Genomic DNA, 20,629 nt, shown 5'->3' on the forward strand with positions numbered 1-20,629 from the left:
CAACAAAAGGAACCCTTCTGTGGACACACAATAGTTCGCTGATTAGAGTACTCAGCTGAAGAGGAAAGAACCTAGGTTCAAATCCTTGATCTAAACCAGACAGAGCAGGGAATTGAACCTAAATTCTCTAGTGTGAGAGATTAGGATATTCCACAGGGATAACAGCAAGCCAGGTTTCAACTCCCTGCTCTGTCTGGTTTGGATCAGGGAGTTGAACCTCAGTCTCCTCCACCTCAGCTGCGTGCCTTCATCACCAAGCTATTTGGCCAAGATGGGATGGGTGTTATGTTCTTAAAGAAAACCCCAAACAACAAACCCAACAACAGCAAACAAACAAGAAAAAAAACCCAAAGAAAAAGCATTAAAAACCTCATTTTGCACCAGAGTAAAATCTAAACTACCCAATCCTGACTATTTCCACATGACAGAATTGTTGTTTCCTGGCCAGTCCTAGGGAGAGCTACTTCGTGGTCACATACTGAGAGTGCCAGAAGCAATAGGAAGATATAAAACCCCTTTGTCCCTGCAAATGCAGCTAAAGATGAAGAGATTCAGCCATGTTATCCACATGACTTTGGCAGAAACAGAGAAAACAAAACCACCAGAAGCCAGTTCATGTGAATGCCAGAGCTATCTCAGTGAACCACAGCTTTGTTTGGAGGAAAATGGGGGAGGAAGATTAATATTCTGTCAGTGCTGTCAGAGGTGTCTGTGTCAGAGCACAGGCTGTCCCTGCGAGTTTGCTTGAAACTTCAAGCAGCTTTTTTCTCCACTGATTTCCATGCCTCTCTTCTCTCCCTTGATTTTCTACCTGCTTCTCTCTAATTTCCATACTTTTCTTCTCCTTTCATTTCCTTTACCATATATTCATGTCCTTCTGCTTTCTGCAAAGAAATTGTACCGGCTTAAGCTTTAGTCTTTGCATAGTTCAACTTTGCATAGTTGAACCTTGCTGCAAAATCCTCTGTGAATGTGCTTATATCAGTTGACAGAAACGAATGGGTTTTAGCTGTTTATCTTGTCTTTGTAATCCACACACATATGTTGAATTTCTTAATCTAATCCCAGGCATTTTTAAAGGTTTAAGTGGATTTCTTTGTTCATTACCTTCTCTTTTGCCTCCTGATTTTAGCTAGCAGTAGACCACCTATTGATTTTTGACAATCTAGCATGTGAACCCTTTTATAGCCATTTGCAGAGGGCTTGTTTACTTCAGTCATGTGAAGCTCATGGATTGAAAGTCTGTGTCTGCTGGAATTTGCAGTGTTGAGTATCTCCAGGTATGAAGCGTGGACTTCTGCTTCAGAATAAGAGTCTTTTGCATTCATTCACTTGTAATGGAAAATGACCACTGTTTACTAAATCATTAAAATGTGCATATTTATACCAAAGAATTATTCACAGTAGAGTTAGAGTGGAAATGTGGGGTGTATGAATTATAACCAGAGTCATTATTTCAGTTCCATTCACCAATGAGCAAGCACTGTTGCAAAACGCGTGCCTGGAAATCAGGTTATTATACGTGCCCAAGATGGACTCAGTTTTGCTGGATATGAGCATTTGGGATGCTGCTGTTGTACACTCAGATAGCATTTTTCCCTATCCCCTGCAATACCCAGCGTACAAAGATATAATGTGATGTCTTCTTCCCATCTCTCTTCATTCACTCAGCAGCACAGAGTAAGATGCATGAGAACTTCCCTCGTGTGTTTGTGTTGCTGTGTTATCAACAAATGAGATTCCATGGCCTGCTCCAGAAATTGTACTCATGCACACACTCCCATAATTGCGTACACGTGCTCAGTCTTGTAGCATGTCATGTCATGTCATCCTGTGTATAAAATGGGGTCATGTTTTTTTGCATACCATGCCAGACTTCTGGAGAAGTATGATAGGGTATTTCTCTGTCTCTTTATTTCCTCTCAAGTCCCATGGTCAGTAAGCTTGAGATGGTTTTCATATTTCAATAGCCTCTCAGCCCTTTCTGATGTCACCTATTAATACCAAGTGACTGACTCTGTGGAATCTGGTTAGCATTTAACTTCGTGATGTCTGCTGAAGTTGACATGATGTCTGCACAAATGCAAGGAAATCCAGGCCTCTGCATGGCTGCAGGATGTTCTTATTGGGTCCCTGACCAAATGCTGGATGTGCAGCACACAAGGGAAACAGAGCACACTGAACACAATGAAACTAGCATACAGTGTAGTGATCCAGTGAGGAAACTGCCCTCATAATCCTTAATGGAGTGCTATCATGGAATTGGATGTCCCTGCTGTAAAACAACCCAAGGTACTTTGTAATCAAACCGCACACTGTAAACTGCATTACAGGAAGTCAGCTGCATTGCATCCTTCTTGGCAGACACTGTAGAACCATAATTACATTAATCTCCATCTTTAATTTGCTCCATTGTTCTTCTGTCATTGCAGGATCTTTGCTACCAAGAGAGATGTGTTCATTTCTTCAGTGCTTACTGTAAATTGCAAATTAAGGGTGACATGATTAACTCTCAATTGCCCTGTTTTTTGTGGGATTAAGTCAAACTCATAATTACTTGAACATTAGTTTATTGTGGTTTAATGAGATACACAGTGCTATATTTGGCTTGGGGCATCTGTTCCAAATAGAGGTCTATTTGCAAAGAAAGTTGGTTTGAGAACCTGCTGTAGCTACAGAGATCTCTGTCGACTCTGGGAAAGTGAGCTGGGTAATGGTGAATTAGGAATGGACCTTCATCTTTAATTTAAATGAATAGTATCTAATTATTAAGGCCTGCGCCTTATCAGTCTGTCATAGTATGCTCACCTCCTTCAGCAGGAACTAAGGGCATTTAATTCTTACATATGTCATACCTTGTAAGACTTTCATACTGAGCAATTGTAAGGCTGTATTTATGTTTTTATATTAGTAATTTTACAGCTTTTTTAATTAGCAGAGGATGAGTCAGTGAGATTTGAAATGCCATTTGCAGAGGAAATCTATCATGTATAGTGGAAAGTGTCCTGGAAAGCAAAACAACTGCAGATCCCAGATTAAATACTGCATAAAGAGAAAGGGAGATTTCTGTGATGCCAGGTTTCCAAGGACTGGTTCATTCCATAGTGTTCAAGTAATGTTTTAGTGGTTCTTTATGATTCTTGTTTCACTTCAGTTACTTCCAACATTTACATTTTATAAACTTTTAATCACTGTTGTAAAAATCCATTCTGAGTTAAAATTCAGTATACAGTTTATGTTCCAAGAAATAGACATGCCTGCCTGGCATTAATTCTAACTTCCCTCTGTGCTGGAAATCCAATTTCCAAATCATTCACTTGCCAGTTATGAAGGGGAGGAAGAAAAAAAAATCAGATAAAACTGATGAAAATGTGTCTCCTAATTCAAGTTCACAACTTATAGGTATCTGTATAAGCAAAACAAAAGTGTGGGTAAAGATTTTGATACTTCACCTGACTGCTTCCGGTGTAGCTAGATCTTCTACTTCCTTTCTCCTCCTTCCTTCCCCCCCATCTTTTTTTTCCATCTCATCCTTTACCGTCCAACAACATGCTTTGGGCCCTCGTAGCAGTGACTTAGATTTGCAGTTGGTGATTCTGCCACTGCTTTTATTCCCAAGATCAAGAGAAACCAAGTCACTGCATCTGTAGAATGCTCCATTTGTCTGCCACAGTTTGAGGTTGCTCTGTACCATCTATATTTAAACAAAAAAATCAACAAATATGCAGTGTTTCAAAGATGTATTTGAAAAAATCCATCATGTATATAATGCTCTTTGAGGTACTGAAAGGTATCTTTAAGGAGTGCTGGCCTTAGATTTCCATCCGTCCTGTGTTATGACTGTGGACTAGCATGAAGGTAACACTGTGCACAGGAACTCTTCGAAAATTGCCCTCACATAAATATGTGCTGTTGGCCCAACAACTCTGAATTTCCTTCATCTTTTTGATTTAATGACCATTGGTTCTTCGTGTCTAAATAGAGACTTTTTTTGTGGCTTTAGATGAAGTGGATGCTTTTGGGATTTTCAGCTGATACTTCCATTGGTAAAAGGCTCAGTAAGAGATATCCAGAAAGGTTAAAATCAACATTGGTTTGTAGAAGAGGCTGTTTTTCAAGAACATTTTCCAAGGACCAGGCTGCTTAGATTAATTAAATAATGTAAAAAACATCCCCACTAAGGCAAGTCCCCACAGTTCAATTTTTCCATCAGGAGACCAGAATTATGCACCTTATTTCTGAGGTCATTTCCATAATTGCAACAACATACATTTTTTTAATAGCTTTTCCTTTTTAATGGATATTTAAATGGAGGTAATTAAATATGGGTTTTTTTCGTACCCATCTCCTGAGAGGAAACATAACAACATGATGAAAATAAAAGTAAATGGGAAGTAATAAATGTCTACTAAAAATAAATGCATTTTTACTCCCTAAGCAGTACTGCTTGCTAATTGTTAAGACTCTCAGAGTGATAATGTGGAGATTCAGATGCTTGTAATACAGTATAAAGCTGGATTCAAAAATATTTCAGTTTAATAAGCTATTGTTGAAAGTGTTACTGCAGTCAGTAGTACCAGCTGTATATCTCAGGGTCAGGCAGTCATGAAATATGATATGTAAAGCAGATGTATAACCTTTTGAAAATCAGACCCAGTTGCTTTTCTCTTCTAGACATTTTTGGGCCCCTTTCTAATTTTGAAACTCTTGTCTCTGTGTCCTAATCAGTCGGATGATTGACTTCTGTCACTGGGCCAACACTTCAGTCAAATATATTGTGTTTCTTTCACTGGAGCTGGACCCACATGACTGTATTGTAGGTCATGGTAAACATAAGGCGACAAGCCTCTGAAGGTTAGAAGTTTGCATTGGCACAGACTGAACCTAAATGCTCAGAATTTCAGATCCTTCTCAACATACTGAAATATCTCTGGCTTCCAAAAGTGGATTAAATATTGTGTAGGTACTGACTGACTAATAAAAACATCAGCTGCCTTGTGTCCATTGGACAGCAAAGAGGCAAGACCTTATCATCTCAGTTTTTAGACCCTTTTCCTGTTCCCACTCAAAACTAGAACGGTAAAGGTCTACAAGAGAATGTTTAAGAATGTCAAGTAAGGTCCAAAGACTTTCTCAAGTTCAGTTTTGATTTTTGGATGGCCCCTGAAAGGATTACAATGTTCTAGCTGGTTCATCCTTGCCTGTTCTCACAGTGACATCTCTGAGCTGTTAGTAGCAAGACTTTCACTTCTCAAAAGCCTTTCAAACTCTCATTGAGGGAAAACCAAACTAAGAAGTGGTAATCAGAAGTTAGCCATTTCACATTGCCTATCTTATACTTTGATGTTCTGATTTTCCTTTTCTCGTTTAGCAATAATATTACTGGAACAGAAATAAATGTAATGGATTGCTTTTCCTATGAACAAATGCCCTAATCTAACTTTGTCACTCAGTTGCCAGCAAAAACTGTTTGTAGGGTCATGTGTTTCTGCTATGAATATTATCCCTTCTTTCCTCCACATTTACCCAAAGAATAAAAGAGTAGTTTAAGCCTAAATGTATTTATAGAACATACACATATAGAATTAATCACAAGTGGTTTTACACCAATTGGGAATATAAATTAGCTATCTGGGCTTCCTTTGTTAATGGGGAAGAAGAGAAACATTTAAAGGGAGATCCTATTCTATTCCTAGAAAAAAGATCTCAGGTAGTTGGGATGAATGCCTTCTGAATGGTTTCCTTTATACTGAGCTTAAATAACTATTATGGGTGAGACATCTCATTTCAGCAGGCTCAAGTTCAACAAATCCCACTCAATGCACTTTGGTATGATACAAATGCCTTGGATTGAAGGGTAGGGCCTAGGGAGAGCACACTTTTGTTAACTCTTTAGTGTGTGTGTGTGTGTGTGTGTGTGTGTGTGTGCGCGCGTGTCCTGACATTGGAACAGAAAGATAATTTTAAAATGTTAACAAAAATAAAGTTAAATATATGTTAGGAACTGAAATCTGCTTCCTACCCTTCTCAAGAAATAGTACTTCTTCCCTGTTAGACATAGAGGTCAGGGGCTACAAGGCAATGGATCTGTAGCTCCTCTACAGCTAATATCTGTTCTATTCCATTTCATTATTTCTGGAACTGGGGTAAGGACATATAAAAGAGAATTTGGTTTTCAGCTTATTTATTTCAAATAGTAAGAATATTTAAGAGAAAAAATAAAATATTTTTTTTTTTAAAATAAGTAATATCTGAGGAATGAAAACACAGAGAAATGATAATGCCCTCAACCCTTTTAGAATGGAGACTAAGAGGTTTTGTCTGTGAGAGGTTACCAGGAGCTGTAGTGAGGGGAAAATTGCAATGAGCCATAGAACCATAGAATCATAGAATTGTTAAGACTGGAAAAGACCTCTAAGGTCATGGAGGCTAATCATTAAATAAAACTGTAAAAGCACTGACTGTTGAAACCATGATTTTTAGTCATCATCAGTTACAATTTTCACTTCCCAGGCTCATCTGTTGAGTTTGTTTTTTGTTTTTTTTTTCCTGGAAAGGGAGTCAGGAAAAGCTCAGGAAGTCCTCCAAAAAATGAAGAGACCTCTCAACATGTCTAGACAAACAGAAACTTGTAGTTCATGTGGATCAACAGGAATAAACTCATGAACTGTACCTATATGTGCGTATAGAATAAAAGTTCAAGAAAAAATATTTTCCATGTATTGTCTATTCTCCCAGGATAACCAGTAGCACTGAAACACTTCATAAAATTCTTTTTTTTTGTATACCACTATTTTTCAGTGAAGTCAAAGGTACAAAAGAAGCATGGATATGAATAGTTCTGATCATTCCGTTTTTTAGCAAACCAAAAGCTTATTTACAGTTTTCAGAGGTATTTCAATGGTCATTGTATTTAAGATCACTGCTAAGCCTCACGTTCATATTAACAAATGGGGAATAAAAAAGAAGCTTTAGATTTGCTAATTGGAAGTTGTCATGTCTTTAGTAACTTGAGTAACTGATTGAAGACAATTTCCTCTCTTGCAGGAAGATTGATGTAAAATCCCTTTTAAAGTGCTTAATCTTATCTATTGTATTCCCATTTTTACAGAAATGAACTAAATGTTCTTCTAACCATGGTTTCAGATGTGCTGCAAAAGATAATCTTCCAAGACTGACAGTAATAGACTCTTATGGACAAAGCAGGGAGCTCCAAGGCACTTGGGTGCATATTTTAAAAGGTTTATGGAAAGCCTCCCCACAGATTTAACTTTAAAAGTCCATTCTTAGTACTAAAAGTAGTCATATGTATAGTGAGATGTGTACATTTGAGATATATAATGCATAATGATGATTCTTTGATTTCCTTTATATTATAGTTTAAATGTGATGTTTGTGTATTCCTGTCATGTGTTGTATGTGTTTGTTGGTCTAAGGTTTACTCTGGGTAAACCTATCCTTAGAGCAAACACTCAGCTCTACATCTCTGAACCTGCAGGTTAACTCCATGTGATTTCAACTTCCATCTTTTAACAACAAATTACTATTTATGTAAGCTGTGAAATCCACATAGGACAGGCAGCTGCAGAAGAAACTGAAGTGTATAAACCACAGAGAGAAGCATAAGGCTCCCATAAGAGACTAGCCTTTCATTTTCTGTATTTAGCCCAGCAAGAGTGAATTATTCATTACAATCAAGCTAAAGCCCCTCCAGTCTTACCAGTTCATCCACAGATTTGTTGAAAATTAAAGCTCAGTGTGAAGCCTCCAGAGAATTAGTCTGAGTTAATAACACCTGTAAAGAACAGAGATTTCACTGTGAGGTAAATTGCTGTGTGATTGCCCACACATCAGCAAAAATTGTAATTGGGAGAAACTGAATATTTTCTCTGTATTTAACTGGTGAGCATTTTGTGGGGTGTCATTTTACGTTAAGTAGTACAGTTATAATTTAGAATGTTTCACAGCAACTGATTGTGTTTATTTTAACAGCAATTTTTCTTTTCCATGAGAAGATTTCTATTACTGTTAGCTGCTATTGCAACTTTATGCAATACGTGTTTAGAAACCTTTCTTATTCTTAGGGAAAATTGTCAGAGACAGGCTTTAAACTGTGGAATTTTCTCCCCGTGATTTCTTGTGAATTTAGAAGTTGATACTTTCCCCTACCTAGCTGTATCTCATAAAGAGCAAGCTAAGTCAGGATTTTGATCTCTACATCTGTACCATATGTACACTCAGCAGCTCCCTGGAGAGCAGTAGAAACTACCTAAAGCATAGGTTCTTCTTTCTTCCAGATGTGTCAGAAATACAGTCATAAATAACACGAAAAATTCAGATGGAGCTCCTAAATCAAATAGGATATTAATATTATTATCTATCAAAAAAAAAGATAGAGAAAGAAAAAAGTCAAATTTCCTTTTCTCAGTGTTGTGCTGCATTGTTACATGCTGAGGTCTTATTTCCTGCATTTTCCATGAATCCTGTATTGATTCACAACTAATGTTTGTGGCAGAATTCAGGCTTCTGACTGATGATGGTAACACAGCTCCAATATGAAATGGATAAAACTTATATCATTCAAGATAGGTCTATATGGGAGAGCCTCCGACAGACTTCTTTTTGCCTGTCTTTTGAAGAGAACCAGCTCTGGTCCACAGTGCTATCCTTGGTGGCAAGATGTAGCGCTGAGCTCAGTAGGTTGCTCAGAGACTTAGTTTCTTGTTTCATGCAAGCTAACACAACTGAATGCGCCTTCTGCTTTGGAACTTCTTGGCATCTGCCTGCTTGTCTCTGGACAAATGTACTTTTGTGGCTTGCAAAGCTATGCGACCTCATTTAAATCATAATGCACAATTTATTTACACGGTTGTAGTGCCTGAACCTTATTTAACAGCAAGCTCTTTGCAGCAGAGAATATGCTTTTAAATTATGCACTGAATGCTGCCAGGAACCTGTTGCTATAGTCTTTTGTCCTTACCTATTAATCTCTTGCCACCCTTCTCATTTTTCTTCTTTACAAAGATCAAGTGCTTGCGTCACTGAACTTGAACTCATAGTCATAGCTGTTGGATTTTTGTTTTGTTTTGTTTTTTTTTCCTTTCTTTTTTCTCTTTTTTCCAGTTGTGACAGGAAAAAACCCCACACTGGTTAAAGACAAAGGGAAGAGGAACATATCTAAGAGAAGGACAACTAGTTTTGTGTGTGTACTTTTAGTGCAGTGAAACTTGCCCCAGTAAATTCCATACACCTTTTACAGTTATTGGAATAAAATGTCTCTGATGTGAAAAGCAAACACATAAGAGACAGGGAACTCATAACTACATGAATGTGCTAGACAATAATATGTAGTGGGTGCTCCTGCTGTACATAACAGCTGAGCTATTCTTACTGCAACACAACTAAGGGCTAATATAAAACAGGTTTATTTCCTTGGATTAACATGGGATATATTAAAAAATAATTTTCTGGCCAAGGAGGCTTTTCAGGCTCATATAGTCCTGCTGCCTGCTCCAGAGGTTTCTGAGAAGTGTAATAAAATAACAAATCCCTACTGGCTGACTAATCTTTATCCACAACACTTCAAAGTATTTCCCTTGTTCACTTTAGAACAGAACTGTGGGTAAGTGGCTGCCAGCATAGAATTGTCTCTGAAAGTCCTGCCATGGACTCCGGTTTCAAGTTTCTAATCTCTATGGCACTGATCATGGATCATCCTAGAGTTTAACTCAGCTAATAGAGGGCTAGGGGGAGACCTGGTGTTTGGCTCAGGGCTCTAGGGAAGAGGAAACAGGTGTATTGTATAAGCAAACCTCCATGTGTCAACATTCATGCACTTGTCAGAGGAATTTATGTGCTCCAGCTGTGCTGCTCGAAGAGGGGATCTTTCAGTATATATTTATCTGATGTATTAGGTATCTGAAACATGCTGTCAGTTTCTTTCAGAGAAAAACTTTGTAGCACTGGGAATGTAGTCACGAGGATGATCGAGCATCACCATAGGATCCCTCGGTATTAACCAAAGTAGCACAGCTGATTGGGCTAGGTGCCATGTAGTGGTAGTTAACCCTTGTCTGAGAGAAAAGGGAATGAGGCAAGGAGTTAACTGTCATTTTACAGAGAGGAAAAACAATGCACTGAAAGAATGTGTGTTGAGAAAGCCAGTGCAAATTCAGAGGAGCAAAAGTAGAAATCTGAAAGAAGTCTTGTGCTGTGAGCTTCTAGACCATGTTTCAAACAGTTTCTAGACCATCTTTCAAACAGTCTGTGTTAGGTACAAACTTCTGTTGTTTCAAAGCTTTTATTTTCAAAATATGACACCCATGTTAAAGATATCTCAATAAAAGGAAAAATAATGGCCAAAATTTAAAAAAAGGAACTCCAGGTATGCAAAACAGACTCCCACTTGCTTGAGTTCAAATGGTTGGTTGTTTATTCCTGCTCTGTTACAGATATATACCTGAATTTAGATATGTGTATTTGAATCACGAACTTGTCCACAATTTATGGAAATTTGTGTACATGGAGTCACATCTATCTCTAAGTTTGAAATATTCTTGGAATATGAATCTTGTAAAAACAGTTAACAAGAAAAGAAAAAAAATCTGGTTTTCTAGGTTGTCCTGGGGCCAAGAAGAATGAGTTCCTGACTAGTGTTTTGGATGCATTGTCCACAGATATGGTGCACGCAGTCTCTGATCCATCCTTGTCTTCTAGCCGGTGGGTTTCAGATCCTTTTTATGTGTCTGTAAAAGGATTCTGGCAGTAGTGAATGAATTGTTGATGGGCTTGAGAAGCCTTCACAAAGGGTAAATTTCCAAGAACTAGGAGACTTTACTTCAAAGTTATCACTGTAGACTATATCCACTAAAGAGAGATGCACTTGATAGATGAATTCTCAGCAGCACAGATTAGGGTTTATCTGTAGCTGTTGGTGCAACTGTCTGTCAGGTTTTTTTCTCCTCTTAGGCTTTATTTGAGGAATGTGTTTTACTTTCCTGATTCGTATTTTGCCTAGTTGTTTGCAAAACAAACCAATGCTATCAACAGTCACAGGTAGCATTAAAAATGCATAAGTACTGTCAAAATTTGGGCATCTGCAGGTCAGGTGTTTATCATCTGAAGAGGAGATGGCATTTATTGTTATAACTTATCCTGTAATTCAGTACCTTCAGGTGTTTCATCTCTAAGAGTATCCATCGTGGGTTATAATTGGAGCCTAGGTATTTGGCGATGCTGATTGTTGATCTACTTCAGTTGATTACTTTACACATTTAATGCATCTGCTGTCTATGCAACTGTCTTTTTCTTTTTTTATTTCTCTCTTCATTTTTCTCTTTTTCAGGAAATTAAAGGAGAAAGCACTGTTTGCCAATGTGGTGCTGATCTCAACAGGGTTTCAGAGAGTTAACTAATATTCCAGCCCTTAGTGTTAAATTTAGGGTACAGTTGGCCAAAGAGAAAAAAGAGGGATTTACTACAAGAAGCTAGTGTCCAAAAGCAGGGAAGTTTGTGTAACAATACATCTGATGGTGATGTAACTATTCTGAAATAAAGGCACAAACTGAGGTTTATGTATCTTAGAATTAAGACTAAACTCTCTTTTTTTCCTGTTTCAGGGTTTCAGAGCCTGATCCAAATCATACTCTGGAAGAGAGAGTGGTCCACTGGTATTTCAAACAGCTAGATAAAAATTCCAGTGGGGATATTGGCAAGAAAGAAATCAAACCCTTTAAGAGATTCCTGAGAAAGAAATCAAAGCCCAAAAAATGCGTGAAGAAGTTTGTGGAATACTGTGATGTGAACAACGATAAGTCCCTGTCAGTTCAAGAATTAATGGGTTGCTTGGGAGTAACAAAAGAAGAAGGTAAAACAGAAACAAAGAAACGCCATAGTAAGAAACTTTTCTATCTGTCTTTTTCACTAAATACTTCAAAGCTGATGAAGCCTGATATTTATAAGTGCCAGAATCATACAAAATAAAAGAATACACCTGTCTGTAGCTAATGCAACTGTTGCTAAAGGCAGATGGCAGGAAAGTTGCTTCTGTGTAGGCAAATAATCACTTTGCTCCAGCAGAATCAAAAACTTCCTGTTGATTCTGACCATTAAATGTATTACAGTAGGAAACCTCAGAGGATATGATAACATTAACAGTCATCAAAAAGCCAGTTTAATGTTATTACAGTACTATGTTCTGAATGAATGGAAGTATCACACCTGTGCTTTTTGGATTCCTGGAAGGAAGCATGTCGTTGAACTTTCTAATGACTTCTCATTTCTCAAATGTGGTTTAGAGATAAAGCAAGGAATGCAGTCATCTGCCAAACAGGTGGAACTACTGCTGATACATAGCCACCTTACCTTGCTGCCAAAGTGGTAGAAAAGGGAACAACTAACTACAGAGTATAATAGGCCCTGCAGAGTTCAATCATGCAATTCCTGAAAATGAAGAAGAATCTAAAAAAAAATTGTAAACAACAGCAGTAGATCCCCATACTTTAAGAAGTTGTAGAACAATTAATATAGGCAAATTGGTTTGTCTGGTACCTTAAAGTGAAGGGAGGACAGTAAAACAAAGGTGTCATTGGTTTTACTCAAGTCCAGAAAGGGAATACTGCAGAAAGACAGAAGAGCTCTGCATTTTACTAATAAATTGTCCATGACTCCCAGAAACAGATCTCTCAAAACAAGTATCAATCAAATCCATAAATTTTTTTCTGATGCTTTTTTTTTTGTGGACCTAATCATAATATCTTGCAATTTTCACTTAGATGATGGAGGTTAAAAAAATGCATATGAAGTGAATGACTCTTGTTATCTTTATGCTAAAAATGTGGAAAGTAAAATGCTTCTGTCCTGCTGCAACAGGCACTCCTTGGGCTAATTTTAAATAAAATTTGGGCCCAAAATCACTGCCCAGAAGGTAAAGGAAAGTCATAGCAAGACTGAAGGCAAACCCCAGTCTTTTCGGTGCACATTCCAGCGAAAAAAACCTCAAAGATTTTTGAGGTTTGTTTTTGCTTGTTTTGGAAAGGAAAGTTGTAAGATGCATGAAATCATATAAAGATTACACAGAGATTTGGCTCAAGTAAAAATTATGTTCACTATAACAGGAGTTTTTTAACAGATCTTCTCCAAAAAAATCCATTCAATAATGAGGACATTCAACTTTGGAATAAAATAATATCTCAGAACTTTGACATTGAAAAACTAATGGCATTCAGTTGGAAAAAAGTTCTAAAAATCATTGGGTTGCTTTACTGGAAATACATTGTTTTAAGGACAAGACAATAAAAATTACTGTTGTTGGAATATCATTATTCTGTTTTGTTTCTCCTTACTCGATAATTAAAATTTCCTTTCTGATAATCCTTTCACTTGCACAAAAAGAAATCAACTGGTACTTCACTGCAGCTACAGTTACATTTCTAGGAAAAGATGAGACCCTCATTTTCTGAGGTGTGAGAGCTCAGACAAGGAGGTGGTTCATTTTGTTTGAATCCCAGGTGTCCGGTATGAGAACCATTTGAAGCAATATAAAAACCATACAGTTGCAAAGCATGCTTTCTGAGTGGAGTACTAGTTGCTGCAGTATTTCTCAAGGTCCAGTTTTGTTCCCCCTTGTCCCACTACAGCTTGATTGACTCGCAAACTGACATGGAAAACCAAAAGTGCGAGCTCCTCCTTAGCCTCTCAAATTTGCTTGTGAAGTTGAATGGGCCAACAGATTCATGAAGCTTATTGGATTTTTTTTCCCCATTTTGAGTACTGTCTTGGACTTTAACACTAAGAAACTTAAAAAAAACCCAGTGATAATCTTGTAGTTTTACAGTTTAAATATGAACAATGTCTTTGGCTTATAGAACTGTTTCTTTACACTATCTTTAAGCAAAATGAATGCTTTCCAGACAGTCTGCTTGTCAACACTTCTTTCTCACCAGGGATAATAGACTGTATTTACTACTAAAGATTTAACAAGTTTGAAATGCTCAGCAATGACTGGATGCAATCTCCTAAGCAAATGTCACATATTAGCTGGCAAGAGATGTTGTCATTTAACTTTCATATAACTCCATGAAAGAAGCAACACCTGTATGAGGAAAGAAAAAGGTGGACATTTCAATGAAAGATCTGAAATATTTTATTTCATTTATTGAAAGCTACTCTTAAAAAATACCTTTTCATAATGAGATCTTAAGTTCTTGGGGATGTTGCATACAACTTGCAAACCACACTTATAATGTTTTATTTTCCCTCCTTTAGCGGCTCCTAAAACCAACACTGAGAGCACTTCATCCAGCAGGCAGGTGAGTACTGGGGAGAGAAAGATCTCCATTTCTACCTTGACCAGCTGACTTTCTTGGGGTTTTAGCAGTTAGCATTTCAGCTTCAAACTACATTAATCTGCTATTCTGCAGACTTGCCAGAAAAATGTAGACCAGCATCCCAATTAACAAATTTTGGCTTAAGTTCTACCCGGGGAAAGCTGAATCAGTCAATTCCAGGTGCAAGTAAATGTACATAACGTGCACAGTGGATTAGGCTTGCATTTGAAAGCTCCTAGGAAAGTGTAAGTTGACATATAGGTTATGATAATTTGATGACTGTAACTGAGCCCTCGTGAGTCTTCTCCATTCCTGAATGACAGCATTCCAATACACTTTTAAAAGTGCACTGCTTTATCTCCATTTATCTTTTGCTTTAACTGAATTTTGTCAATTTTTCTTTGTGTCACACTGTAGACACAAACTTACATTCACTGAAATTACTATTTGTGAACAAAGCCGTGGATTTCGCATGCCCTGTGAAAATCTGTACATTTCACAAACCCCACCGAATTACTAAATGGTGGCTTTAAACACCTTTTAAAATCTTAGGGCAGAGAAAAGAGCTGTCACTTTCAAATGCCTTTGCTACCTGAGCAAAAGAATGCTGAAGAACTAGGATTTTTATCAGTCTGCTAGTGTACATTTAAACTAAAATTGGCTTGATCTGCAGAATGATTGGAGCAAATAAAATGTCGGATGCCCTGACAACATAATCTGTGATTTGGGTTTGTATCAATTTTCTGCAAATACTTGATTGTGTTTTTTGAAATAACACCAGTGTATGTCATCCGTGGAGGTTTGGCTAGTCAAGGCATTCAGAGCTGCAAAAGTCACAAAAGTGGAGTTTTTAAATGAAGGACAGGTACATTTTGAAAAGGAGGGACTGAAGTGAAAGTTCAGGAAAATAGGTTAAAAATGGGTTTCTCATTTGTATATGTCTATTTTTAGAATCATTAATTCTAAAGATTCAATTTTCTGGGCTACATAGACATACCTTCCTAGTACTTTTGCATGGTTCTGAAGAAAGACTTGCAAGTTATTTGAATGGTCTAGTAAAAGAGTCATCTTCACACTGTTCTTACCTCACCATTGTATTAGTTAGAGGAATTGAATTATTAATTCCCACAAAAGCATCAGTAAATTATGAACTGGTTTAAAAAACACTCATGTAAACATATTATAAGAACAGCTCAGGTAATCCTGCACCCGTAAAAATAGGAACTTGGCTAAAAATATCCCAAAACCATAGTTGTGGTAAATGTTGTCCCATCTATTGTAAAGCTAGATTAGTTTGTTAGAAATTAAACTCAAGGTGAACCTCCCCACAAGCCAAGAGAAATCTTCCTCTCATCGTTGCTCATCAGTTTGTTCCATTTTTCATCTCATTTGTTTGATGTTAGGTTCACACTTCCTAAGGCAAGCTCAACATTGGTTGTGGGTTTTACCAGAGACCTCCTACAAAACTTTGATGGAATATAAAATATTCTCACAGCTACAAGGATGTGATAAGTTTCTGTTTGTTTAAACAAATATTTGTGGTCTTAATTTTTCCAGCTTTCCCCACAAATTACTTATGCCTTTAAACAAGGCAGCCTGAAAACTATTATCCTGTCGGAACTCAAAAACATGCAAAGGGGTTATTTTAATTATATTACTGGCACACGTGCATTTCACTTGAAGCATGACAAGCCCTCTCCCCTTTCTTGTAATCTGATCCTGAGCTGCAGAATCTGTAATAAAAGTATCCTTAGAACAGCTACGGTTTTTAATTTTGACCAATAATTTTGCTGACTCGGGATCAATTGTTTTAAGAGCTGTTGCTGACAAATGATAGCCTTAAATTAAGGCTGGCTAAGCAAACCATCTGTTGGCAGTTTCATACTTGAACAATACACGTCTGCAAATGCAGAAGGTAGTTTTCATCACAGAAGTTCTCACTTGAAAAGAAGTTATTGAAGAACATAGGAGCCACTCAAAGGAAACCACCCATCTGAGGGCATGATAAGATTTGCACCACTCAGGAGACACACACTCAAAAGCTCATTTTCTACTAGTTTATTGCAGCAGTTTAGTTATATATATGCTTATGTGTGCTTAGGGGTGTATTCCTGAATATATTTTTTCGCTATATGCACATCTGTGTGCGTACAGGCACATACAAGCTTACTGAAAGAAAGCAGATAGAGAAACATATACTAATATGCTAACTAAATATCAGCTGGGGTTGTTCCAAAAGAACAACGTGATGGGTCTGACAGAACTAAGGTAGTGGCCAGGTATGTTTCCCTTGCTCAGCTCCGCCCTGTGCAACAAACATACACATACATGCACACACACTGTCAGTGAGACCCAGAGGGTGTTTTGCAGCCTAGCAAAAAGTTTACAAGGAAACTATAGGTTGTTCAGGAGACTTTGGCCAGCAGCCCATTCCTTATACATCACATGCTCTAGAAAGGTATATTGAACCAGGGACTTGCCCAGGCAGTTGCTAAAACTGTGTGTTCAACAGTAATAGATTTAAAGGGACCATAGGTAAGAAATAGTAAAGATGTTGCTCATACCCTTGCTCATAGATGCCATGAAGGGAAGGGATTTTTTTTTATTCCCCATATATATTTGTGCAGAACTCGCCTTCTGATAGCGTCATGTGGACACTGTTGAGAAATAGAGATAGATAGTTATACTGTATTAACGAAAAATATCATTAATGACACAAATTTTTCCAACTTCTTTCAGCAAGTTTCTAAGAAGCAAGGGTGAACACCTTACCGATCCAAGGCAGATCTCTGACATGTGGGAGATTTCCTCACCAAAAGGCAATAAAAACAACTGTAGTATTTGCACTTTGTACTTAAAAATGTAAATTCACTTTGTAGAAATGAAATATTTAAGCAGACTTTTTTTTAATCTGTGAAAATGTAATGACTAGTTTTGAAAAATTATCACATACAATGTATGTGTATTCTTTTGTTGTCTGAAATATGTAAAACATGTTGGAGATGTAAAAGTTTGCATTTAAATCATTTTTTAGAAAATAACTTTTTGGTAAAAAGTAGCATAGAAACCTGATTCTATGTATTTTGATTTCGATAGTATGCCTCATTTTTCTTAAAAATGTCATTTAAGTAGAGTTATGCTGAAAAGTCTACTGTATTCTCAATTTTTTCCAAGCAGTGTTGAAAATGTCAGGTTTGTAGGACTGAGAGAATTATGTAAATTGCTGTTTACTTAGTTTTGCAGTTTTTTCATCAGTGGCAATATTTTATTTTGTTTTGTTTTTATTGTAATTATTAGGCTTTCCAAACATCATGCAATGAGAATACTACCACTAATGGATTAAAAAAACCAGTTATTCTACTTGGGATGTTTATAGAAAAATGTATCCTTTTATCCATTTTTAAAATTCCTTTTATTATAAATTTTAGTAGGATTTTTCTCCTGTTTGCTTTCACTTGGGTTATTAGTACAGCAAATCAAAAAGGAGTAAAGTGGATTGGATTGTAATGTCACTCCTGTCTGGTTCAGCATGGGCCTAAAAGCATGTTTCTGTGGTCAGTGCAAAGCAGCTGCAGAGTTTATATGGGTCAGAATTTAAATCTTGCTATAGAGATGGGGAATGTCAAGCAGATGGTTCGACCTTTTTTCACCCTACACCCTATCAAGTCTTTAGCTTGCCTCAGGGTCCACTAGAGGTAAAGCTGAACAGCAGTTACCCTCAGGAGGGGCTACTCACATCACCCCTGCCTGAGACTTTTTCCTTGCTGTCTGAAAGAAGTTCTCACAAGTTCTCATACCTTCTCTGTCATTTTTTCCCCCTGATGCTTTTTTTTTTTTGTATTCGTGTCTGAGGGGAATAAGAACTGGCAGATATAAATTTAGGGTAGGGTACCCAAGTGAAAAAAAGCACTGCTTTTGAACAATTGTGAGTTACAAGTAGCTGAATTGATCAATGCAGTGGTAGAAGGACTGCTGGCATCTAAGAGCTGACAAGGGAAGGCAGGAATGTTGCAACAAGCAGCGATTTCATTCTGGTTTGTTTAAACAATGTATGGGATCTCACATGTGACTAGCTAATCATAATAGCACCCTGGCTTGAACTTGTACCTGCTGAAGCTTTTTTTTTTTGCTAATAAAAATGTTTCATTGCAATTACGACATATACTGAAGTGACAGGAAACACTGTAAGAAATGGAATCGTACCCCAGAAATTATGTACTTTAAGCTTTGGCAGCAGGAGAAACCAAGATGCACCTGTGTGTTATCTTGTATTTTTGTTTTAAAACGTATTTGTTATTCTTTGATACTGTTAAACTTTGAATTTAAGCTTCTTTATAGATTAAAGGTCAGTATGCTATCAAACTATGCTGGTGATTTTTATTTTGCAACGTAGCGAGCCCTGTTGGGAAACAAATACACGCAGTGGTGACTTCACCACTGCATCGAGTTTACAAGAAACCTCCTGAGTGTACATTGTGTCAATCTTCTTTTCTTTCTTTGTCCCTTTGTGGAATTCTCTTCATGCCTTATTCATACCATTGCTTTCTCAAAATAGTAATTTTGAGGCCATACCCTTTGATGGTACTGTCTCCATATAGCTTCAGTTTAGCCTCTTGCCTTTTCTCAGCAAAGTGAGAGATGACACCTTCCCCTTGATGAGACTGTGAGCTGCTGGGCAACATTCAGCCTGGCTTGAAACAGTGAGAGAGAGGCAAACCCTGAGAATTCTCAGCACCTGGTTAGGTGGTCACAGTATGGTTAACAGCAGCATTTTGTAAGAAGAATCTAATTCCACCACTGTGGCCTTTGGAGACAATATAAATGTAGGTTACCAAATATTTTGCCATGTTCATGGTTTGAAAATGCACCCCATTTACACTAAGAGGGTGGGTGGGGTGGCAGATTTGGACTAGCCATGTGATTATATAATGAGTAGCCTCAAATACTGATGGAAACACAGATAAATGCTAAAGGCACTCTTAGGTATTCAAAGACTTCTATAGCACAGAGTCATTTAATAACTCTACAATGACTGAAACATGAGGTGTTTCCTTTTCGTATGTATTTCTGTCTCATCACTTTTATAGTTTATTTCAATTACCAGCAATTACACCACTTGAATATAAGTAGTACTGATTCTCATAGTTCCAGTTAGAGGCCATACCCCTGATGAGATCACACTTGAAAGCCTGCTAAATTCACCTTGGGTTCCTGTATCTTCCATATATCCACAGGAAAGTTAAACTTGCATAAATTTTGGTTTTCTAGTTGTAACCAAGCATGGCCTTGATACGAAAAAGGAATCCATGTGAATAGGCCTTTAGGCTCACACTGCAGTACCAGTGTTTATTTAGTTACACAGTAATTAATTAGTTCTAGTTTTTATCCTGTTCCATGTGCAACAGTTTAGTTTCAATTTTAATTATGTTCTTATTGAAAACACAAATTATATTCTGGTTCTCATTGACCAATATTTGTTCTAGTTCCAGCTATTGCTGAGCATATTTGTTTAGAGCTTTTATAAGGTTGTAAATAGAAGACTATAAGGTTTGAAAAATATGTATTTATTCAGTGATTTGTCCAGCCTGTTGCAACATCCATTAGTTAACAGGCCACACAGCGAGAAATGTTCTGTGTTTTGTCAACACTTTGAAAAACTTTCTCATTTTGTTTCCATCCCCAAATATAGGCCAATTTCATAGTTCAAGTTTTACCAAAACTACTTAATTCTCAGTCTTCTCCCAGTCTAACAAAATGCCTAGCTTTCAGATACTCATTTTGTAGAACTGGGACCTAGATGATGGCTCTGAATGAAAATTTTTCTTGCTGATGTCATTTCAGATATTAAAAGAGTGAAAGACAGAAGACTTTAACAATACTCACTGCATATAAATAGAGGAATACACTGTAGTTTTTTTATATGAACCAGGCTTTTGCCCTACTCAAGTGCCATAAGCTATGGAGAAAGGAGGCATTTCTAGAAAGCTGGAAGGAAAACAAAAATATAAATTAAATCATTAAAAACATTTAATTGTGTCCAAGATTTGATATATTTAACTAATATTTTCCTTTTATAGTAGTAATAAAAGATGGATTAATGGAAGTTAAGAAATCTTTGCTCACAAAGATAACACAGTTGTCCCTTTTAAATATTTACACTAGTGTATTACATAGCTAAGTTATAGAAACTAATGGGAAGAGTCTTTAGTACAATAAGTGAAACGTTTATTAGTTTTGTTTCTTTAGGATGGCAAATTGATGTAATTTTGGGGTAATTACTTCGACATTAAATCGGAACCATC

General features: G+C 37.1%; 1 protein-coding gene across 2 annotated transcripts in view; it reads left to right on the top strand.

Annotated features, from left to right (window-relative positions):
* Positions 1-18,689, top strand: part of SMOC2 (SPARC related modular calcium binding 2) — a 138,883-nt gene extending 120,194 nt beyond the window's left edge. The window contains exons 10-13 of one of the 2 annotated variants that reach the window (XM_039379561.1): positions 10,617-10,719; positions 11,619-11,893; positions 14,266-14,309; positions 17,067-18,689. In XM_039379561.1, coding sequence (XP_039235495.1) covers positions 10,617-10,719; positions 11,619-11,893; positions 14,266-14,309; positions 17,067-17,090 — 446 coding nt within the window. In that variant the 3' untranslated portion in view covers positions 17,091-18,689. The remainder of the gene's footprint in view (positions 1-10,616; positions 10,720-11,618; positions 11,894-14,265; positions 14,310-17,066) is intronic. The other variant, XM_039379562.1, reaches the window with a different exon arrangement.
* Positions 18,690-20,629: the final 1,940 nt, after the last annotated feature.

This window comes from Pipra filicauda, unplaced genomic scaffold (assembly GCF_003945595.2).
Source record: "Pipra filicauda isolate LSUMZ 115617 unplaced genomic scaffold, ASM394559v2 scaffold16_size7369187_pilon, whole genome shotgun sequence".
In the NCBI taxonomy this organism is placed as follows: Eukaryota; Metazoa; Chordata; class Aves; order Passeriformes; family Pipridae; genus Pipra; species Pipra filicauda.